General features: G+C 36.5%; 1 protein-coding gene across 11 annotated transcripts in view; it reads left to right on the top strand.

The window, feature by feature from the left end:
• Positions 1-25,591, top strand: part of MCTP1 (multiple C2 and transmembrane domain containing 1) — a 774,261-nt gene that overhangs the window by 638,937 nt on the left and 109,733 nt on the right. For all 11 annotated transcript variants that reach the window (XM_056820811.1, XM_056820808.1, XM_056820812.1 and 8 more), the window contains one exon: positions 25,126-25,179. In XM_056820811.1, coding sequence (XP_056676789.1) covers positions 25,126-25,179 — 54 coding nt within the window. The remainder of the gene's footprint in view (positions 1-25,125; positions 25,180-25,591) is intronic.

The raw sequence follows: 25,591 nt of genomic DNA, 5'->3' as shown, positions 1-25,591 counted from the left end.
CCTTTTCTGTCCACTAAATGTGTGCATCTCCAAATACTCTATTGTGAACCCTTTTCTCTTCTCTCTCTATTCTCTGTTTTATTTCATCTCATCAGCTCCCATGAATTCAGTTATCTACTCTATAGACTAGACCCCTAAAACTCCATAACCAATTCTAAATTGTGCTCTCCTGAGCATAATGCCCACATCACCAACTACCTATTGGACATCCTACTTGGATGTAGCATTTTGTGTTTGTTGTTCAGTTGTTTCAGTCATGTCTGACTCTTTGTGATCCCATTTGGGGTTTTCTTGGCATACTGGAATTGTTTGCCATTTCCTTCTCCAGCACATTTTAGAGATGAGGAAACTGAGGAATTGGAGTTAAGTGACTTTCCTAAGGTCACACAACTGTCTGAGCAAGATTGAAACTCAAGAAGCTAAGACTTCCTGACTCTAGGTCTGAAACTTAATTCATTATGCTACCTAGCTATATGCAAGCTAGGGACCTCAAGATTCAACATGTCTAAAACAACTGTTTCCTTGAATGCCCAGGCCCTAAAATATTTCCCTCTTTAGATTATGGCACTAATATTTTAGTCACTGAGGTCTGCAACCTTGAAGTTAGCATATTAGGTGCTTATTAAACACTTGTTGATAGACTGATCTTCCTTCTCTCTATATCCCTAAATCTAATCAGTTGGTAAATTTTGTCAATCCTATCTCTACAAATTCCTTTGCATTCATCCCCTTCTGACCATTTAAACAACCTCAAGCACTCATCTCTTCTCTTCTGGACTACTGAAGTAGTCTCCTAATTGGTCTCTGCATCTTTTCTTTCCCCTTTCCTTCCATCCTCCATGCAGCTGCTGAATTACTATTCCTAAAACATTAATCATATCACTGTATTCTTCCCTGCCTGAAAAACTTCAATAGTTCCCTCTTGCTGTTAGGACAAAATACAAACTTATCTTGGCAGTTGAAGATCCCCTCACCTTTCCAATTTCTCCATATTACTCCCCTTCACACAACCTCCATTCCAGACAATCCGGACTGCCATACATTCTCCATAAACAACAATCCATTTTAAAGTCTTTGCTTTGCATGAGTAGTCCTCCATCCCCTACCTCACAGAATCCCTACTTTCCTTTAAGGAACAACTCAGATGCACCCTCCTTCACCAGACCTTTCCTTATTACTACCTCATCACCACCATGATTAAAATTTTCTCCTACTTGTGCAAAGGAGGAAATAAATGGAATGTTGTATTCAATGAAACATTAGCAGACCTGCTTGACTTCAAGGGTAGGTATGTAAGAGAAAGTGATATAGATTAAGAAGAAAAAGGGGGATGAGTCAGTTTGCTTAGGTCTTTAAATGCCAGAATGAGAAATTTTGTGTTTTTTATATAATGCACTTTGCAAATTATAATGTACTATATATGTGTTGGTGATTTATTGTGATTACTAATATTATTATTTTCCTAGTGGTAACAGAATGCCATTGCCATTGAAAATTAGTAAGTTAGGTGATATGCTCAGTTATGCATCTTGGGAATTTAAGTTCTGTAACTTTGTGGAGTATAAGAGAGAGAAGAGAGATAATACCAGGAAACTAAGTAGGAAGATGTTACAGTCATCCAGATGATAAATAATAAACTAAACTAGAGTAGAATCAAGTAAATGAAGAGAAAGAGAAGATATAAGAAAAGTTATGAATGTAGAATCAACAAGATTTTGCAAATAATTATCTAAATATGGCTATTGAGGGAAAAGGAAGCCACACCAAATATGTCTCCAAGGTTCTGAACTTGTGGATTAGAAGAATGTTGACAGAAATGGACATGTTTTAAGGGATGAGTTTGGTAGAAAACTGAATGAGTTCTGTTTTAGACATGTTGAATTTGAGGGTTCTATGGAATATTCAGGCAGTTAGTGATGTGAGGGTGGTATTCAGGGGAGAAATTTGGACCATATAAATAAATTTGAAAGTCTATGCATAGAAATGATGAGTTAACCCATGAGAATTGATGAAATCATAAGAGAAAGTGTTTAGAGGAATAAGAGTTAGAGAGCCCAGCACAAAGCTTTGGGTGATGTTTTATACTTCATGAGAAGACACTGAGGATCCAGGAAGCTGAGAGGGTCACAAAAACCCAAGAGTGAAAGAGAGAATTTCCAAAAAGCATAGCAAAAGCTTGAGAGATAAAAAAAAACAAAACAAAACAAAACAATGGATTTAGCAGTTAAGAGACTAGACTTTTGTTTCTGAAGTTTTCCCCTATGAAAAGCCTATGAGGTAAATATTATAAGTATTCTTGTCCCCTTTCTAAAAATGAGAAAATGGAAACTTTATGAAAATTTAGGTTATGTGCCCAGTGCCACTGAACTGAGATCAGGAACTCATTTAAGTCCTCTAACATTTGAACACTACACCATGCTGCCTGTCAGGCAAATATTGAAATTGAGGAAGTCAGTAAATGGTTATATATTTCATAAATTTTCTTGAAGGAAATGGGAATGTCCAGTACTTCCCTAAGTATTTGGTTTGTTTGTTTCCATTTTGTGGAAAATAGAAGAGGCAATTCTTTATAGACTTACAAAATCACAATGGTAGCACTTGGAATTACTTAGAAATCAAAACAAAGCAAATCTATTCATTTTACATTGGTTAAAACATGAGCTCAGAAAGATGAAGATATTATCCAAAGTCAAGCCATTTAGTTACTGTCATCAGAACCAGGAGAACCCACATTTCTAGATTCCCAAACCAGCAGATTTTCTTGGTTCCTATAAGATTTGGATTTATTTCCAAGTAAGAAAACATAATTTTTATAATTTAGTTTCAGCTTATTTTTTTTTGTCCCAGGAGAGGACCTCCCTAGAGAAATGAGCAATAGTTTTAAGATCTTAGAAGAAGGAACACTGGCAGCACAGGCTTTTCTAGCTAGCCATCTCCTCCGAAAGGCACTTAGCCTTGGCTTCCCTTCTAGAGTAATTCATTGTATATCCTCTATACAGTCCCATAAAATCCTGAGGCTTTCTCCTAAGCCTATTGAAGGGTTCAAATTAATATGAATTATGAGACTGCCACATTGTTTTGTGTAAAATATAGCAACAAAGTAGGATTTCCTAAATCTTTTCCTGCTAACACATTTGTTCTGACAGGCTCCCTCTTTTCCAAAGTGCCATGGACATTATTTTATTCCACTGCACAGCCCTCTGGGTAGGACTCTGCAGTCTAACTCTCATGGAATGCCAACTACACTCCATAATTCCTAGTAATTGCCTCTTACTTGCCCAAAACACACATATCCATTTCGGTGCTTTCCAGACACAGTGCTGTAGTTACAAAGTTTCATTCAGCTTCTCAGACACTGGCACAGCTGAGACCTTACGTAACTCTTAAATCCTATTTATCTAATGATATGTTTTCTGGCAAACCCAATTATATATTTGAACTGGTGGCTCACAGAGAAGCCTGCTCCACATTTGCTAGTTCTAGAGATCCCTCAAAGTATACAAAATTTAGGAGCCAGATTCTTTGCTCGACTCCATGGAGTTGGTTTGCATTTTTCACTCACCATTGATCTGCCATATTCCTCAGTAGCCATATTGTGGATAGAGGTAGCCATACAATGGGGAAGTGATATGACTTACAAAGCAAATCACAAGGTTATATTCGACCCGCAGATCCTCAACAATGTCTCCCAAAATGCTGCCACGCTCTATCAGTAACTACATGTATGGGAGATAAAATCTACTAATATCTGGAGAACATGAAGTAGTTATCCATTCTAAAGCCAAAAACCTTTTTCTAGAGAAGTCTATCAGAGAAATTCCTACTAGAGAAGTGAACATCTATGTTTCTTTTTCACAAAAAAATTAAGTTTTCTGTAGCAGCAGCTAAGATAACGATTCTTAGGATACTGAGGTGGTTGAGCTAATAATAAATATGATTGTTCTGAGAAGCTAGAAGAGGGAGGAATCTAAATGCCCTTTTACTTTATAGATGTGAGAAACAAAAGAGAGTAATATTGCCATAATACAAAACAGCAAAGAAGTAGGTGGATGGGATTCCTGTAAGCTAAGTGGCACAATGCATAGAACGCCAGGCCTGGGTTCAAATGTGACCTCAGACAGTTCCTAGCTATATGGTCCTGGGCAAGTCACTTAACCCCATTTGCCCCACCTTTGCCTCTGCCTTGGAATTGTTACTAAGGCAGAAAGTAAGGGTTTAGAAAAGTTTTCTGTAAGAGATAAGACATTCAGAGATGGATGAATGTTCAGCTGTTACTATGTTAGTTGTTAGATAGGATTATGAGAGCCAATAGAATGAGTCATTTAGCATTATGATCATTTATAAGATGAGGCTGTAGAATCTCCTTTCTGGGAGATCTTTCAAATCAGGATAGATTAAAAAATTCACTGCTTTTCCATCATCATTCATTTTGATAGCAACTTAATGAGAGAAACGCCTTATAATGGTTACTGAATACATCTTACTGTGACTACCTGAACCCACTGGGGACAATATAAGAGAACCATTCATTTCTGAAGATACAAATGCAGCACTAGCAGTAGGCAAGACAGATGCATGTTTAGAATGGAGTACTAACAACCTTCTTTTCCTAGTTTGAGTTGCTGAAAAAATAAACAAAAGCCCTCCTATGACCAAATTCACAGTTTGGTGAATGAGAATTACTAAACTGTCATTGAAATATCAGGATGGAAATAGATGGCCTTTCCTTTGCATAAGTAAGTTTTACATAGCTAAGTCTTCAGTCAAGAGATGCCCAAAGCAGGAAAGTTCTGTTTTACTGTAGAAAGGTGTCACATTCTGAGGGCAAGAGCTCCCACCAAAAACCTGGGAAATCTCTCCCTTGGCTAGCCCACTGTATTGGTACTTGCTCTCCCTCATTCAGGCATGCTGGCTGCAGTGCATCAGAAGAGAGTTTTCTTAATAAAAAGAATATAACAAATAAGTTACAGTATCCTAGCCCTATGGGTAAAGTTTCTCTCATATTGTGGCTAACCATCTATTGTCATGAGCTCATGAGTTGGCTCATTGAGTCAACTATCCTCTTTCTACTAACTCAAAGTTACTGTTAGGATGGTATACTCTTGTTATAGTCCCTTCTGTACTTTTCATTGCTGAGATTTTCATTGGCTGTCCTGTCCTCTGCTCATGAGGCCGACTGCTCCTTGGTGTAGCATTGTCAGCATGTAACTGGTCCTGAGCTCTCTAGATAAGAGCAAAGGGGGGTCAACACATTTCCAGGCAGCTAAGGAATGATCTGGATGATGATTAGAGCTCTTCTAGCAATAATGCCCCAAATCAAGGATTCTCTCCCCTTCAGGCTTAATTTCTTTATTTTATAGCTTACCTGCCTCTGCATAACAATTTCATCCAGGTTTTGGGGTCACTATTTCTCCTTTCAGGATGGAATGCCTCATTCTTCTCTTTGAAGAGCAGCTAAAACCTTGGTCTAGAGAAGAACCAACAACACTGAACAATATTAAAAGTCAAAAGGATTAAAGTATCACTCCCCACCCTGATGTTCTACCTATTTTTTTTTGGAATTTACCTTTAAAAATCATTCAATTCAACTCCCTTGTTTTACAGATAAGGAAACTGAGACCCATACAACAAGACAGTGACAGAAAAAGAGATTAGAGGTCAAGTTTCCTGAGCTCTAATTCAGTGCTCTTTCTCTAGGAGAAGAAAAAAAAAAAGCATACTGTCCCTGAGTAAGGACTTCTGACAGATGATAAAACTGAGGATGATATCTTCAGTGTGAGAAATAACTTGGCACAATAGTTGGAGACCCAGCCTCTTATTCAAGAAGACCAAGGTTCAAATACTATCTCTGACATATATTGGCTATTTGACCTGGGCAATTCTCTAAAAGGAAAATGCAGAACAGTTACTCATCTCTGTTGGTGGAGGGTTTCATCACTGTTCCCCATGTCAATGAAATCACTTGCCTCGGAAAAAAAAATAACGAAGCCTCAGCATACAACTTCCTATTTGCCCAAAGGCTATTAAAACGCTAATAAAACAACCCCAAGTGTCCCTGATTTACCCTGACGAGGCTCTGGGTAACAACTACTTAAACTCTCTAGTGCTATGCCTGGCAAGTACAGGTTACCACTTCCCAAAGGTGGTAAAAGCTGTGGTCCAAAGCAGCAGTACTTAATGCTTGTCCTGGAGGGCTACCTGCAATTCATGGAAGTCAGAAAGGGTAGGGAAGATGAGGGAGCTCAGAATCCCTGCTCTAGCTAAGCATAGATACATACGAAAACCATTTGAGTGAAGAAACAATTCTCAGATTTCTCTAGCATGTGAAAACAATTCAAATTCATTGGCAAACACATATGCATACATGCCCACCCATCACACTTACCCCTTGAAAAGTTCACTCCTCATCTTTCTTTGCTATTATGCTTTTCTGCCTACCTAACAGTCTTAATTGCCTAATCAATTGAGGTGTAAAAGACTGAACTCTAGCATGGATCAATGAAATCATTCACTGACTCACCATCTTCCTTTGACAGATGATGAATCAAGCTGCATTCACCCTTGTTAAAACACCTTAGAAAATAAATATTAGCTTTGGGGCCAAGGATGTTGGGACCCTTCACTGCCCCCACTGAACAATGCTAAAAGTTGTTCCTTTCTTATCAATAAATATATTCCACCACTAACACTGAGCCCTCCTCTCCAGATTTACAGTGCCCTCTTGTCATCATAAACTCTGTTGATTAGCTGGAATTTGGATCGCTAATTCAAATCACTGATTGTTTCAACGTGCTCCCATAACCACACAGGTGACTGACTAGATTGACCCCTGTGTGTGTGCTATCACGAGGAAGATCATTTTCAAGGAACTCCAACTCTGAATATTTTTAGTAACAAGTAGAAGTGTCCCTCACTTCCTGATGAGCTTCTCAAAGCTTTGCTGATAGGTCTCTTATGTAGCAGTGGCCTCCACTTGGAAAGCCTTTTGGAAAATGCTGCTAGTTGATGCTCTTTTTTGTTATGTGTCTACCATTACCCAGTATCTAGTCACTTCCCACATACCCTCCCTATAGAGAAGCTCAATGTTGTAACCAATATGTTTAGGTTAAGCAAAACAAATGTCCATTTTGCTGGAGGATACTTATCAAATCTTATATCTCTGATCCATTGTTGTTAGACATTTGTTTCTCAGTCATCTGACTTTGGGAGCTTTCTTGGCACAGATAATGGTGTGATTTGTCATTTCCTTTTCTAACTTATCTTATAGATGAGGAACTGAGGCAAACAAGGTTAAATAATTTACTCAGTGTGGCACAGCACAGTGTCTGAGGCTAAATTTGAACTTTGATCCTCCTGAATCCAGGGCTGGCTCTCATTCACTATGCTACCTTAATCCATTAGCTCTCTGTTTTGTGCTTGTTGTTGATCGACAAGTTCACAATAAAAAGGAAAAAATTAAATGCCACTGGTCCCTCTTAAAATCAATCTGAATTTTTCAGTACTTGAAAGTAGAAAATGTAAGCCCCCTGATTTATGGTTTGAGGTCAGAAAATTCCAGCTAGAAGCATTGAGCCTTGTAAATTTATCTGACAATGAATATTTAATCTTTCCTCTCAGAGAAACATGAAATGATTAGTAGAATTGAAGAAAAAACCTGGGCTCATGTCCTACCTTTACCTCTTGCTTGAGCAAGTTCTTTCACTTCTCTGGAATTCAATTTTCTCATCAGTAAAACAGAGATAATGATACTTGTGCCATTTATATCACAGGGTTGTGGGACTTTGTAAACCTGATAAACTGTAAAATATCATATAATTGCCAGTTACTGGTATTTCCTTCTTCACGTCTGGTTCACAAGCAATCTTCTTTTCTAAAACACAGTTTAAGCAAGGAGCCCCACCTCCCTCCAAAAAGAGCCAGATTTTTGGTTGTCAGCAGGATCATTTCCCTCACCAAGAAGAAACTAATACCCATTGCCAAAAGCAAGAGTTACGTTGCTTTTCATTTCTTTCTACCATCTCTCTAAAAATATTTTTACATAATTTTTGTCTTTTGGGTTGATATCAATCTGGATATTCTGCCTAATTATCAAAAAAGGAGTCAGCATGGCATAATGGAATGAATTTGAAATTTAGAAAATCAAGAACCTACAGGTGCTCAGACCAGCCCCTAATTTATCTGAACCTCAATGTCCCCACATGTAAAATAAGGATTTGGAGAATAAATGACTTTCAAGGTCCATTCTAACTGGATTCTGAGTAATTCTGAATCATTTGGAATCTAAAGATGAACATTTTAAAAGAGTGTGGAAAGAGTCAAGTAAATATTTATACTCATACTTCTTAGATGCACTTTCTCCTTGCTTATCACATAATGAAGGATTCATCTTGCAGGTTCCTTCCCTTGGATCAGTCCTTTCTTTTTTTTAATGGCTTTACCATGTTTTCTTTACTTTTTGCCAGTATATTAGACTATATATTGCATATAAAAATATATGTACATCAAAATTTCACCCATTCAACCCAGTCTTCCTTTCCATTTTTTGTTTTCGACTCCTTTTATAGTTAGAAAGCTATATATCTTTATTCATGAGCACGTATGTGTGAAGGGAAAGAAGAACTGACCATTAATGTGTGTCCACGTGTTTCAATGAAGTTTGTACATACTTCAGTATGCGCCTGGAATCTGAAAGTGCTACATTAGCCTTTGAGAATCAGTCTGATTGCAGGGCTGGAATTCCTAACCATTTAGGGTTATGGATCCTTTTGGCAATCTGGTAAAAGCAATAGACCTCTTCTCAGAATGAGGTTTTTAAATGCATAAAATACATAGGACTACAAAGGAAACCACTTACATTGAAGTAAAAATGTAACTTTTTTCCCATCCAAGTTAATGGACCCAAAATCTATCCCTAGATCCAGCTTTGAAGGCAAGAAGCCTTGTGTTCAAGTCTTGCCTCTGACACATATCCTGGCTGTGTGAGCCCAGGCAAGAGATTTTAACCTCTTGATGCTCTTGACATTTCTCTAAGAGTAGCAGTTGCAGAGAGGGTGTCAGCTTCATTAGTAGATGGAGTTTCCTCACCTAAGAATTCCCTATACCCATGAAGTCACACATATATTCCCTGTCCCTAGGTTAGCCTTTAATATTAAAGAGTCAAGTAAACCACTCTTTTATCCTAATCCTCAACAGAATCTATGCTAGTAATTTTTAAAATTAAAATTTGAGCATTATAGAAGATAAATTATATATATATATATATGAATGATACTCCTTTTAAACAGAAAAAAAAACATAAGGAAGAGATACTTTTAAAACCCTATACATTAATTCTTTTTTTTTTTATTGCTTTAATTAGGTGATCACTCAAAAGAGAGATTTTGCACCAAAAGGCACACTTACAAATTGCTCCTTCTGGCTGACTCAGGGCCTTCATGACTAGTAATGGTAGGCACAGAACTGTGTAGTGGGTGGTAATGGCAAAGGTTTTCATAAGATCTCTGTGGAAACTTGTTGTCCCTGGTTTGGAAAGGCAACAAGAAATTGAAAAGCCTCAATTAAAAGAGCAGAAGCAGCAATCAAATGATAGGTCTCTGTCAGCCCAGGGAAGTGTTTCTAAATGAGAACTATCATTAGGAAACTAATAACTTCGAGAGTTTTGCCATCAGAATACATGAGGTGTGTGTTTTCGATAGGAAATAACTATTTCCCAATTTAAAGCTCTCTAAACCACCACACACACACACACTCATAAGTATGGCTTTTGTTTCTCACTTAGAAACTAAACCACATCTCTAACTATCCAATCTGTTACCTGCTTCTGTATTCATCCCAAAACAAAGGGGCAGAGATCATAGGGTATTTTCCCTTGTAACATCGGCAGTCATTCTCAAAGCATGATCTGTGGCCCTCTAGGGGACAAGTCTTTCAGAAGGTCTTTGAAGTCAAAACTATGTTCATAGTCATACCAAGATATTATCAGCCTATTGAAATATTCACCCTTTTCCTAACTGCCTATCTGTGTGAGGCTGGGCATTCTTCATATACTTCAACTAAAACAACATATCAAAACAGATCAAATGCAGAAACAGATATGAGAATCCAGCTCTCTTCTATTTTAAGTAGGCCATTAGAGAGATTTTCAAAAATATGTCAAATAATACCACTCTTCTTACTAAATTTTTGTTTGGGAAAAAAATAGTTATTTTAAGTTAACATTTTATTTTTTATGTTAACATATGATGAATTCATTATTTTAAATCAATTCATAAATATTTTTAAACTATCAGTTTCTGTTTCTGATATAGTAAATATTAATAGATTGAGCCCATCCAAGACAAAGTTCTTTAAGTCCTTAATAATTCTTAAATTCTTAAATGTGGAAAGGAGTTCTGCAACCAAAAAGTTTAGAACTGTTGGTATAGATGAAGCCAAGGTTCCCTGTGAAAGCAAAATTGCTTCATTAGGCAAGTCATTAGTGGTAGCGAATTTCTAACTAACATTGTCATATACTTAGTGAAGCCTTCAAAAAAAGTCTTGCCATCACCCCATGCTTTTGATAATTTTCTTCATATCTATCTATCTATTTATCTATCTATCTATCTAAAGTTATGTTCCTTTGTAGGACAGAGGGTCACATATCTATATTATTGTCAGTCTTCTCTTCTGCAAATGTTTTCTCCCATTCCCAACTGTCACAGAAAATGGAAAATTACCTCCAATTTATGCTGTAGACAACTTGTATTGTCTCCCCCCTTAGAGCTTCTTGAGATTAAGAATGGTTTTAGTTTTACTTTGCATCTGCAGGACATTGCAGAGTGCCTGGCACATAGAAAATAATGCCTGTTGATTTAGTTAATTCAATAAACATTTATCCAACTATTTGCCAGGCACTTTGCTAAAGATGGAGGATACAAATTAGAAAAAAAAAGATAGTTCTTGCCCACAAAGAGCTGACAATCTAATGGGCAGGTGGACCACTGTTAAATAGAAGTAGGCATTCTTGTTTATTTCACCTGCTCCCTACTTTACTGGGCAAACTTGTAGAGATTTATCATGTCTAAGAAGATCATCATTGTCAGTGTGTTTGAAAACAAAGATCAAGTAATATTGTTAAGGAAAAACAATAGTGAAAAACTTCAGAACTCTGATCCATGAAATGACACATTGCCATTCAATCAACAAGCATTTATTAAGTATCTATTATTTACCATACACAGTGCTAGATACAAAGATAAATAATCCCTATCACACACTATCAGAGAGATCCATGTTGGTAGATAACTACCACCCAAGGCAAAGTCATTTAACTTTTATCTGGTGAAGTTTCCTCATATGCAAAATGGGATTAAACATAGCACCTACCTCATACTATGGTTGTGAGGATAAAATGAAATATTATTTGCAAAGTACTTGGCAAACCTCAGTGTCCTATGTAGATACTGTCAATTATTATGGAAATAAATATGGGTCATAGAACTCCCCAAAATATAATGATGAGAAAGTCACTGACATAGTAAATATCTTTACATATTTTTATAACTTGGGCCCCTTGAAAAGGAGGTGGACCTTCCTTAGAGGTTCCAAGGGATGGTGGTAAGCAGGGAGGAGTTACAGGTATGGGGAACAGTCTATGCAAAGCCAAAGAGATAAAATATGGTATGTATAATGTGGGAAAGAAGTAGGCCAGTAAAACTAGAAGAGTAAGTAAGTGAGGAGCAATGTGTAATCAGCCTAGGAAAAAAATGGGCTGGCACAAAAGATGGGTACACCAGAGGTGATTATGGACTGGAGATTGGTGTGTAGGACTGGCATAAATGAGTAGCAGGGAGCAGGGAGTGGTGACCAGGTAAGAGAGACTTGGTCCAAATAAATACAGGAATCAGAGGGATTCTGAGCAGGGCAGTAGTAAATTGTCACATCCCTTCCAGTAGTTATAGTAATATTGATTTGATTTCACCCTGGAGAAAGAGATGGAAGTTAGGATAGTACAAACAAAGTAGGAGAGCAGTTGGCAAGGTACCCATAGTGAACAGACTAGGGTGTCCTGATTGTGAAATGAAGCTTGCCCTTTCAGATATCACCAATGTGCTCTTTCATTTTTATTGATTAGATTTATCTTTTTAAAGGAGAGTTCATTAGACTCCTGGTTCCTTGTGCTGTTGTTATTCAGTTGTTTCAGTTGTATACAACTCTCTGTGACCCCATTTGGGATTTTCTTGACAGAGATATTGAAGTGGTTTGCCATGTCTTCTTCCGACTCATTCTACCTGTGGGGAAACTGAGGTAAACAAGGTTAAGTGACTTGACCAGGGTTACACATCTAGTAAATAACTATCTGAAGCCAGATTCAAACTCCGGAAAATATCCACTATCCACTGTGCTACCTCACTCCTTTTGGGCAGGGACCACTTTTGACCTTTCATTGTTTCACCAGTTCTCACAGTGTCTGGTCTATATAGTAAGCACTTAAATGTTTTTTGACTTGACTTGTCTATAATGTGTGTGTGTGTGTGTGTGTGTGTGTGTGTGTGTGTGTGTGTGTGTGTGTAGGGGTGTCATTGGGGCAGAAAAAATGATATTAAAAATAGCATTGATAAGACATTTCAAAAGAATTCAATGGTGAATAATATTTTCATTGGATTATATGTGACCATAAGACTAATGTCCCATGGGGGACCTTAAACTCAAAAAATAGATTTTCTTGGGTTTTTTTTTCCAATTTAATTCAGCAAATATTAAATGCCTACTATGTTCAAGGAAAATACTAAGCCTTGAGGATCACCCTGGCCCCATCCCCACTAAAATAGCAAAGACCTGCTGTCAAGGACCTTACTCAACATGTAATGTGAAAGAAAAGGATAGAGAGACTTAACTGTGATGGGAAAGAGAGTTGTCTAAGTCCAAAGAAAAGGTCCTAGAACAGAGTTTCAGGATAGCTGAGGGAAGAAAGATCAATTCTTTTACCTGGAGGAGACATTAAGGACTTTTTCCAAGAGAAGTTGGCCCTCAGTTGAACCTGAAAGGAAAAGGAGAGACCTCAGTAAACAGAGATGGAAGTAACTTCCAAAACTTAGAAGAGGACATCAGCAAAGAAATGGGGATGAGAGAAGGCAAGATAAGAAAATTGAAGGAGAGTGTCTACTGTGGCCAGAATGTAAAGGACGTAAAATATGGTGTTATATGGTACTGGAAAGGTTAGTCAGTGTTAGATTTCAATGTCTCAAATAACAATATCAAGAATTTATATTTTATTCTGTAGGCTAGGGGAAGTTACTCAATTTTTTTGTTTTTGTTTTTGTAGATTTATACTATTGGAATAGTCTGATGAGAAAAGATCTGGCAGTAGGATGAAGGATATATTGGAATGGAGATGCTATGGAAGTAGCCGTGCTAGTTAAATGATTATTATATCGTGCAAGGGAAAAGAAATTAGAGTTTGAAGTAAAGTGGGTTCAGTGGAAATGGACAAGAGATTGATTCAGTGAGCCAAGTATATAAAGGTTCTGTTGCAAAAGTAGTCTTCTCCCACATTTTAAAGCTTCTTGGCTTTTGAGTTTTGTAGAAATATGATAAATACATTCTGTCTTGCAGCTTATGCTCACAGCCATAAGTGACTGGAAAGGGAAACCTTTCTAGACATGTTATAATCAAACCTTCATCTTGGGCTTTGTGAGAACATGAAGAACAGATGCAACAAGAACTTTAGAATAAAATAATCTGAAAATCACCATTTTCCAGAACCTATGAGTTTATTCCTATCCTATTTTATTCAAGATCTGGCATATAAGAAAGGGAAAGGTAAACTCCCATCACTGTGCCAGACCAGGAGAGAGGGACTAATTTTAATAAATCAGGATGAAACATGAAAATGTCAACTTAATCAAGCATTTAAATTTTATTAATCAAGCCTAATTTTTATGAGTGCAAATAATCACTGAAGCTGGACAAATTTGTTCTAGATTGCATCAGAAACATAATTTTAATATTTAATGGGCTGATGAATTTAAATGGAGAATTATCTTTATGAAACATGTTCTTCATAATTTGCCATTAAATGAGAAATAAAAAATATCAACATAAATCTTACATAAAGGTTATTTAACTAAATGTTGGTACTATAAATATTATAAATGCATTATACCCTAATTTAGCACAGTACACTACATAAAGAAGAAATGGCAAGTTGGCTAGCAGGTCTTTTCCTACTCTGTAGAGGGCTGCTTTCTGTGGGAGAACCTCAACAACTGCTAAGAAGGCTTTGCCTGAGGTTTCATTATAATCCTTTACATTCCAGCTTTTATACTGGCTTCCAGCACTCTAATCCACAGTGTGGCATTGTGGGTCTAAACCCAGAAGCATCTCTTTTTGGCATTAGGCATGTTCTTAACAAAGAAAAATCATAATCTTTTTTCATTTATTATTTCTAGGAATTAAGGGTTTAAGGGAAGAATAGAAGTCTCTGGGTTGCATAATTTTTTGACATTCAGAATACTCCATTTTAAAGATAAATTTTTTACAAAATATTCTCATGATGCCTCACAATATTCTAGGCAAAAGAAAAAATCATTGTCAGAAAATTTTCTCACTGCAATTTTTTTCTTCTACAAATTTCTTAAGGATCCAGCTTTTTAAGAGAATTTTTATAGTCCTTAAATACAACCCAACAAATTGGTCTGGTTCTACAAGAGCAATATTAATTTTTTAACAAAGAGAAATGACCTATTGTTTTCAAAATGAATTTTTTTCTTCAAAACTGCTTTCCATCTAATACATGAGCAAAACTGATTTATTTATCCTTAAGAGACTTATTGCTTACAGTTTCCAATAGTTAGAAATTTTTTGGATCTAATCATAACAAAGTAGCTAAAGAAATATATATACTTGAGAAGATGGGCATCTATTTTAGAGAAGATTCAAGGGCTTATGATGTTTGTTTGAAAGGTTTTTGATACATTTAAGGTAGTCCCTGACATAATATGGAAATTAAATGATCTAAGGATTGTTCATTTTAAGCCACATAAAATGGTACCTTTTCTGCCATAAAGTCATATTTGGCGAATGAAATGCACATCTTTGCTTAAATACCTTGCCTTGCAGTTGTCATTTTCAATTTTATTTAAATGAAATATGCTATTCATTTAGTAAAAAATATTTTGTCAGCAAAAATTATTTAACTTGACTTTAAAAAGAGGCTAACACTTGATACAGTCATCTTTTAATTCTATTAGAAGTCTCAAGTTAAACAATTGAGTGGTTTTGAAAAGCTTCTCTAGTTGACAAAATAATGTTGCTCTAGGAAAACATTAGTATTATAAAAACTTATTGTAGATGGCGCTTCCTATGTTGTTTTTCTTTTTTTTCCTTACTACACTAAATAAGAAATACAGTATCCAAAAGGCAACAAGATTAGAATCTTGCCTGGAAGCAAAAATAAAACAAAATAAATTACAATACAGTATCATGCCTTTAGATGGAGACATAGTTCAAATAAACGCAAGTATCCTGTTCACAGTGCTTTGTGTAAATACAACGGAGATTATTTAGAAGCAATGAGGATGGAATAAGAAAAGAAATACATTTAAGATACTTATTATATAATTTTATTAGTTATTATTTAGCCTATCTTTAACTGCTGAGGTGTTTGGTTTTTCCTGTATTAAACTGGCACTTAAAGAAAAAAGGTTACGTACTGTTGGCCAATAAAGTAAATTTACTGTCCCTGCACCTTTCAGCAAACCATATTATTCTGCATATAAGAATTCTGTTGTTGATGATTCAGAGTACAGGGCTGCATGTAATCAGTGGCATGCATCAAAAGGCATCTGATAGCCACATTAAAGCCACATTTCCTATTAAGAATCAGACTAAATTACAACATGAGCACTTCCCAGAATGAGCCAAGGAAATGCATTCTGCAAGGAGAAATAATTGTATTTGAGTGTCTCTGTAAAAATCAGGAAGTCTTTTAGCAGTAAAGTACTAATGCTTTTCTTTTTTCATCTGCCTTCTTTTGTACTGCAATATATTCCGTCTTACTGGCAATCCTATCACACTAATTATTATTACATCTAGTGGTTCAGTTATCTTGATGACTACTGTAGCTGAAATGCTCCAAGGTCAAATCCTTAATAGTGTGAATCAAACTAAGCAGCCATCATCCATGCAGTTGTTTTTGAGAGATACTGGATGAGAAGTTACCTTCCAGACTTGTTTATGATTCTTTTTTGTTGTTTTACAAATGCGGAGCAAATTCTGTGCACGGTTTAATTGAACTATTCATTTCACCAGAGTTCTGCCTCAAAAGTCTTGCAAGAAGCAGGTGTCCTGGTGGGGAAATGACCACATAAACACAGTTATAACAGACTTATTGACTGGGAAAGTCTTCGGCTTGACCCCCAGGTACTTTCAAGTGACCTGAAATAGTCTGAGTGGTTTAATGCATCCTCTCAATCCATACACATTCAATAATTTTATATTACATTTACACATAAGTATAGTAAATCCATTGACACACATATGTATGTTGTGGTTAAGCTATGTGCAGATGGAGTGAACTAAATGAACTCCAGGCTATGCTGAAGAATATCATTCTCACAAAATTCTTTCATATCTGAAACAGTGATCATATTCATTGAATGTATGACATTTCCAAATAGTCCATCTGTATACATTTGAGTGGTCTAAAAAAATAAAATCTCTTTCCTGTGAAATAATTTTTCTTTGATAAAAAAATCAGTTAAACACATCTGGAAAAAAAGTGGTTTCTTCTTTCGTTCAAAGGTTATTTCTTTACATTCTCTCCTGAATGAAATAATTTGAATTGGACATATATTCACTGAGAACATAACAAAATGCCCACTTAATACACAGACTATTTCTGCTGAAAAAAATGAGACAGACAGACCAACAGAGACAAGGGAGCCAAACAGAGATATTCCACTCCCACAAAGCCCATCCCTTCATACCCCATTCCACATTCATAATATTGTGATTGAATTAGAATGAATGCCTTTTTCCTAAAATATCCAAAAATGGAATGATATTGAGAAGCAATTCCCATTGACACTTTCACTTACAGAATGCAAATTTAGGAGAGGACTTTCTCCCTAAAAGAAATTATAACAAACACCAATCTTATGATTCTAGGATTCCATTTTGTCTCTTAGTTTAAAATAAAAACTTTAATATACTTTGAAATTGAAGTCTCTTGCCTTGGTCCTGGAGGTTACTTTTATCTGCCTCCTCCAGCTTTTTCCTCCCTCTCATCCTCTCCTGCAGCTCTTTCCATCACAAATATCTTTTTTTCTCCTAAAACACTACTGAAGAAATTGTCAAATTTTTTATTTGAGTTGTCAACTTTATTTCTCAAGCTTTCCATTCAAATTAAGCTTCGTTCCTTTGCAAAAATAGGAGGAATCAGCTAAACTTGGATACCATGAAAATGACTACTAACCAGGGATTCTCCAGTATAAATCACAGGCTATATTTCTACATGTTAGCCTATTTGATTTTAAGGAACCTTGTCATTTGTTGTCCAAAGTTCTGCTGCCCATTTTTTTTAACAAGCAACTATTTTTGCAAAAATGTTGAGAAAAAAGAAGAAATATTATACTTTAATTTTAAATGTTCTCTGCCTACTTCTTAGTAATAATATAGCTGCCATGCCACATTCAAGTCCTTCTATGTGTGTTTTTTAAAATGTCATCTGTATTAGTATTACATTCAAGGAATAGTACCAGGAATCAGTTTCTTTCAAGACCTTCTTCCACTGTGTGGCATATAAGTCTGTGACAAGTGACATTACAGAAGGTCATGTCACTTTTAACTGCTTGCATTAGATCTTTCTGATTTCCCTGGTGCCCTTCCTTTGTTTGATTAATGCTACTTGATTTCAAGCAAGGTATTGGGAAGCATAATCTGGAGAGAAAATTCTAGAGATGTTCTAAGATTTTTTTTCCCCTGAAAACTTTTATAAATATACCTTATTTAACACATATGTGTCTTTCCTTTTTTTCCTTTCTCAGAAATGCCACACTTTGCTAGTACCATTGCTGGCAAAGGTTTGGTCAGTTTGGTGAGCTTTTCATCTATTCTGAAAAATTGAAATAAGAATGAAATTCTTTTTTCAGATTTAAAGAGGAAAAGCGTGGAGTTTGGGAATGTTGCCCCTTTTATTGTTTTTAGTAGCAAAGTATTCACTCAAGTACTGTACTTGTAAATGGCAAATGCTCTTTGAATTCTCAGGAAAAGATTACAGTGTTGTACAGCCCTTAAATGTAGTGGTCTGTTTGGGAGAGCTCAGCTGGCTATTTTCCAGGTTTGGGAATCCAACAAAAGTTAAGGAAAACTCATGGCCTGGGAATCACTTGTTTTGGGCTACTAACTAGAAAAGACTAAAGAGTCTTCATCCACAACCATATTTCTTTCCTTTAGTCTCTAGATGATTAAAATGTTGAGGTCTGGGCTCTTGTACCATTTAGAAATCTGAATATTCTGCTTAGAAAGGGGGAAAGAGGAGACAGACAACTACTGTGGTTAGTTGTGAAAAATGTAAGTAAGTCTTCTTTCCAAGACACTCCAAACTTTACCTGGGCTAGAGTACCTCCCCGGCAGGATATTTATACCTCCACTTGGGATTTGTAAAGCACCTTTGTGCCCCTGGAGCAAACAGATCAAATGGGATGGTGATATCCATTGTGAGGCTATTGTAAAGACACCAGCAGGATACCATATGCATTAAAAATCCCTATTTTAGGGGTTTATAACTTGGCATTAAAAACTCTTTGGAGAGCTGAAACTCTACACAAAGGCAGTCTCCCTAAGACAACACTTTTCTGCCAAATTTAAAAATAAATTGTTGTATTGGGTGGTTCTGGCTGCCCATTTGGGGAGCAATTGTGCGTATCCAATTACACGTTTGTGCAGTGTGGGAACAGTTTGAGTTTTGCAAATGAAGAGGCCCATTCTCTAGTCCTTTGTGCAGTTCTTGCACATCAGGCTCACAGCTGGTTTGCAGAAAGTGTGAGGTAGGCTGCTTGTTGCTTTTACGGACTAATAATGTTTTGGCATTTTGAAAATTAAATTGGCACAAGCGGAGACGACAAACTCTTAAGATAGTGGTTCAGTAATTGTGTTTTAGATTTCCTGACAAACATTTGAAAGCCTCTTGAAGATTTGCCATACTTTATCTCTAGTTTCTAATAGGTTTAAATCCCCCTAGTTGAGTCCGTTCTGTCCTGCAAGGTGATTGTTTTGAGCTTTACCAATGGGTTTATTTATTTGTTTGTTTCAAGACAAGCTAAATAGGTGTGCTGAAAGGAAAATTCTTTGCTAAAGAGAAAATATCTAGGGGAACCCAGGACAAAGAGAATTAAAAGGAGTGTATTAAAATAAGTAAATAAAAGGTATGGCAAGTTAGCAACATGATGAGGGATTGGATCATTGGAAATCAACAAGAGCAAGATGGGACCAGCCTCTACTGAAAACTTTCATGAGATAAAGACAATGCAGAGAGGGCCAGGTCAGCAAAAAGGGAAGGACCATTGCATCTCAGTTTCTCCCCGAGGTAGCAAGTATTTGACCATTTTCTGGGTATAAACAGGCAGAGGATGACTTGCTATGTGACAAATAGCAGGTAAAAGAAAACTGCAGACCATATCAACACTGATTGACAAGCAGATCTGGGAACAATGAGTCATTGAATTAGCTCCACTTTCAATGAGTGGATATACATCTGTCTAATGTTATATTTTTATTAATAGTTAGTATGTTGCCTTCATTTATCACATTAGTAAATGGTGCAGTGTGTCCATTTTGCCCAGCTTGATATATGTGATCTCTCATTTTGGATAACTCAGTCAGTGTTTTCGCTGAGATATTTTTGGATTTAAGGGGGAAATGAAGGCATCATATACCCTAGCACCTGCTATGGGTGTTTTATTTATCAGGAAAGTCATGGCAGAGAAGGAACTATACTTTGGAGAATCATAAGACTTTAATTGATATGTGCTGTTGATCTTGGCATGAAGCATTATACTTTCTTTTCAGACTTTTTGGGTGATTTTTATTCTTATTCTAGCCTGATTGAGGGGGCATCTGATGTATCCTCCCATTACAAATGACTGGTATTATTTTTCATATATCTGTTTATACCTATTTGCAAATTCAGAAAGATCAAAAGCTACTCTGAAAGATAGTCTTTGCCTTGACATGTCATTTTCTTATTAAATTTCTACTAGAAGTAGCTGCACCTGTGTATGTGGGTATCTCACAGCAGAGATATCAAACATGTGGCCTCCAGGCTGCATGTGGCCCACAACACTCTTTAGTGGGCTCAAAAAAAGGATTAAAATGTAATTGGGAAATATTTAGCAAAGTAAATAAAAATACCAAAAGACATAGATAATATTTCATTTTAAAACTAAGCCAATATTCAGTCCACAGGGATCCTTCATATGGTTTAATAGTCTCAGTTTAGAACCACTCGGCATCAATTGCAACCCTCAGTAGAGTGCACATAGTAGGTGGTCCGTAAATGCTTCCTGAATAGAAATATTTAATCATAGATAATATAGGAAATGTTCAAGATTGCTTCCTTCTTTGAAATGTTTGCCTCCAGATCATCTGCTCTGGGTTTATCTGGACTAGATCTGATCCAGGGGATTTATCTAAAATATTAGTATTTCTATGAAGAATTTATTCTAGGAAACCTCTGAATACATTGTATGACCAAGTTTCCACAAATCTAACAAGGTCCCCTATCTAAGGGAATTTGTGTTACATTTTCACAAATATAACAGCAATCCTTTTAAAGCACTGAAGCTTAACAATTGTTAGTTGTGGGAGAGCTTTGAGGTGAAACCCCAGGTTTGGGACAGGTTACCCTGTGCAAGAATGCAGGACTCCAAAACTTACCTTAAAAATAAAAAGAGAAATTTATTAATTTGGAATTCATGTTGAAAGGCCAAGAGACAGTGTGCAGGTGGAACACTGTCTTCCCAGGGAGATGGGGTTTGGGGTTTTTAGACCCATTTGACAACAGGGTCTACATGACTAGAGATAAGAAGATGATGGCATGTTAGATGATGCCTATCAGGAGCAAGCTGGGAGGTGTCTATCTGTACTCAATCAAGAATGAGGGGAGAGGCCAGAAGGGCTCAAAATCACCTTCCCTAGAACTGCAGGAATGCAAGGGGAAATGAGTCTTTTATGTACTCTCTGACTGAGACACAATCTGGGGCTTGGGATGTCTAGGGGAAGCCTGTACCCCCCATATTAGTTTTAGTTACAGGGTAGACTTTGTTGCACTATACAGAAAAAGCAAAAAACACAAAGAAATAGCAAGAGACCATAAGCAAATCCAGAAAACATATAAATAGACCATAACTAATCAATACAGTTCTCACTTTCTGAATTTTCTCACTATCTCAATATCCCTCAGATGCACAGTACCGCCCTCAAAAGAATCTGTGTTTGCTAATAAGGCACTCCATCCCCCCAAATCCAAGGAATCCTTTTTTCCAATGAGAACACATACAATACCCAACCCTTAAATGGCAAGTTCCCTAATTAATTTGATCTACTGATTAGGCATTAGATATACCTCTTGGTATAGTTGTAATAACCCTAAAATACTAGCATTCCTTTCTTATAAATTTCTGTGCCCTAATGAAAGTTTCCTTATCTGTAAAATGAGGAGATTTGGGCTGGAAGAACTCTTTGATCTTTGCCCCTTCTAACTCTGAAATTTTATGAATGTTCAAAGTGTGATCTGTGTTCATGATTGGAAGGATGTCCTGGAATGATTTCTTTTTTATAGTTAAATCTTTGAGTAAAATATTTGACAGGAGTTCTGTGATGTCATTGCAGTTGAATAGCTCACATTGATGCTGTTTTCAGGTTCATCGAGTTCTACAGACATCATCCCATTTGATCCTCATGGTAACTCTGTGAGTTAGTACGTTTTATGCAGATGATGAAACTAAGGCCAAGACAAGTTAATTGCATGTTCTTGCCTAGTCATGACTAGTGTAGGAGAGAAAATTTTTTAAACTCAAGTCCTCCTGACTCCCAAGCCTCAGGTGGAACTGAGCCTGGGGTATAGATAAGACTGGAAAAGATCCAGGGAGGATTTGGAAAGAGTAAAAAGGAAAAATTGAAGGAGCTGGGAAGAGATATGCCTGCCTTTCTCATAGGAAGGAACATTTTGAGAAGCATTACTAGTTTTGTCTCCATGTTAGTACTTTGACTAGTGTTAGGGAGTTGAGTAGGAGCTAGTAATAATGCAGTGAATTCACTATGATTAAAGCAATATGCTGCTAAGTGTTTAACATTAGTGTGAATGAAATAGTTTAAGTTTAATCTTCATTTTTTTCCTCCATCACTTTTTAAAGTCTAAACAACTGAGAAAAGTCCTCATCTGTAACATCCAATTTCCAAAGTACAAATGCTCATCCTGAAAATTTAACATAAGTTCTTCTGAACCAGGGGTAACTAGGTGGCACCGAGGATAGTGCCAGCCCCAGAATCAGGAATCCTATTTGTGACTTCAAGTCGAGCCTCAGACACTTACTAGCTGTGTGTGTGAGCAAATCATTTAACCTTGTTTACTTGAACTTGTTTACTTACCTCATCTGAAAAATGACTGAACAAATTCAGAATCAATTAGAGCTAGTTCCAGCACATCTCTGGTCTATAACAAAGTTTAGGAGTACAACTATGCTTCAGATAGTTAGGATCACGTTGTAAGTCAGTCAAAGTTCATGCCTAAAATCTGTAGCCTAGAAGAATAGACTCATGGAGTTGGAAAAGACGTTAGAGGTGATCTAGTGCACAGCAACCATTTTTTTAAATATTGTCAATGTGTTTGTGCTAGTAGTACTTTTGACAAATTTGCATCTTCCCAACAATATATTCCAAGGTACTGCAATATATTTTAGGATATCTTTAGGTATTGTTTCGTATTTATAGGAGAGTCAAAAGTTTTCTACTTCTAGTGTATGGGATTTGTATATGTTGTAAAAATGTATTACCTAGCAGATTCAGCAACTCCTAATTCAGAAAAGTGTACTAATAGCTCTTAAGCTAGGTAACTAGTTCTTTTGACCAAAATTCTACTAGTATGAATTGAATAGCTCCATGGGACCCATGCTCACATGAAGCAATGTCAAATATACTTATATTTTAAAGGTAATCCATAACCATATCCTATCCAATAATTTATCACAAAAGAAGAAGCAGTGGCTTAGTAGATAAAATGCTGGTCTCCAAGTCAGGAAAACCTAGGGTTCAAGTTGGACTTCTGATATATTGACCCTCTGAGGCTGGATAAATCACTGAATCTCTCAGAACTATAGACAACTTGTTACAAATCTAAGCTCCAGAAATAGTTGCCAAAGTGCCCTGGTAGTAAGTTTCCTTACACAGAGCTCCCTCAATAAGTGAAATCACAAATCTATATCGATATCTATCATCTGTATAAGGAGGCACTTTTTTTTTGGTTCTTCCTCTGCAGTCTTGAATCTATACAGGTCTGTGTATAGGCATATGAACAGAACCACAAGGTAATAATAAAAATGATGATAATAACTGGCATTTATATAGCACCTTAAGAGTACTATATACAAAGTATATACACTATATACAAATACTATATATTATAAATATCTCATTTGACCCTCACAATAAATCTGGCAGATAGATGATACTATAGCCCTTTCTTTGAGATGAGGAAACTGAGGCAGACAGTAGTTAAATAGCTTACCAAGGTTTCTACAACTAGTAATAGTCTGAGCCAAGATTGGATCTCAGGTCACCCTAACTCCAGGCTTCCTGTTCTGTCCTCTGCATCACTTAGGGCCTGAATGAAGTATGGGCAATTCTTGATTATTATGTGAGGCTAGATGAGAGAGAAATTATGTAGATAACTCCCAATTAGATAATGTTTTTTTAAAAAATCATTAGAGTCGACTTTAAAATAAATTGCATAATCTTTATTCAGAAAATTTTGCCTCCATAACTATTTTTAAATTAATTTACATCCTCATACCACTCACCAAATGACAATAGAAAGAAGTCTCCAGATGGGCCAAGGAAAAGAAGAAACCAGTCTGGAGTGAAAAACTTTCTTATATGATCCATGATCCATGATCCATGTACATAGATAATCAAGAATTAACTGTGGTACATTGGAAACAACTTCAGACAACAACTTGTGTGGCTTTGATGCTTTTTAATAATGCCCTGAAGAAGAATGCCATAATCTTTGCCTTAGTAGAGGGAACAGTAGTATAGGGGATGCCAATAACAACAATAATGATAATAGCTAACATTTCTATAAAGCTTATTGACACTGGGCTAAGCACTTCACAATTATTATCGCAATTGATTCTTACAGAAATCTTGGCAGGTAGGTGCAATTGGCCCTGTTTTACAGATGAAGAAACTGAGGCAGACAGAGGTTAAAGTGACTTGCCCAGGGTCACACTTTAATAACAACAATAATAATATAATTAATTATAATAATAAGTACCTGAAGCTAGTTTTGAATTCAGGTCTTCCTGGGGGTGGGGGGCCACCTTATTTTGGAACCAGAAAATCATCAGGTCTAGATTCATTTTACAGAGGAGGAAGCTGAGTCTGTCCTTGAACTTCTTGAATAATATAAATAACAAGAGCTGGAGGAAAAAAGGATTATCTGTTCTAATGTCTACCCAAATAAAATATAGATATATATATACACATATAAATAGAAACATATATGTATACACAGGCCCAAAAATATGTGCACATACATATATTTTAATCCATATGGATTTATACACACATCTGCATTAAGACTTTTGGGGACCCCCATATGTCAGTGCAGACACAGATTGCCTCATACAGAGACAGACAGAGTCTAGATAGCTCTAATATCAGCATCTATATAAATTTCTAGTACTACTAGATGGTATGAATCAATTAAAGATGGAGTGTTGTCCAAATCTCATCTCTAGATCGAATGTTTTCTTTCTCAGCATGTTTCAAATGTTAATAAAGTTTTCATCCCTAAAAAGCTCCCAATTGACAGAACAAAATTCTCTTCTTGAAAATCGTGACGACGACGTCTGTTTCTGTTTGCAGGTAGTGGAGGACATGCTAGAGGACGAGGAAGAAGAGGATGACAAAGATGACAAGGTAATTATCTTCCCTAGCGCTTGGGTACCTGGGGATGGGAGAATTTAGACATGACACTGTTTTTACAGACAGTTAAAAAAGGAGTTGAAGTGTTTTAGTCCAGAAAATTGGACAGTGCTGTTTATCATCCTAACAATGCCACTGGATGTTGCAGGAAGGATAGAGGACTATAAATCCTTTTTTTTTTTTGTCCAGTGCTGGGTCAAATATTTTTCTGCCAGGAACAAAAATAATTCAGCTTGTCTGGAACTTGATAGCTCTTCTGAAGATAACGGCAGTGACAACTGTTTTTGAAGGACAAAAATTTGTCCTGTCTTGAGTATTACAAATAGGACTATACTTTAGGGGAAAAAAAGGAGCAAAAATAGCAGCCCCACATCAGTTGAAGATGGGATCCTGTCATTCTGTAATT

Source organism: Monodelphis domestica, chromosome 3 (genome assembly GCF_027887165.1).
Source record: "Monodelphis domestica isolate mMonDom1 chromosome 3, mMonDom1.pri, whole genome shotgun sequence".
In the NCBI taxonomy this organism is placed as follows: Eukaryota; Metazoa; Chordata; class Mammalia; order Didelphimorphia; family Didelphidae; genus Monodelphis; species Monodelphis domestica.
Note: the sequence above shows the minus strand (reverse complement) of the source record. Positions and strands in the feature narration are given on the sequence as shown.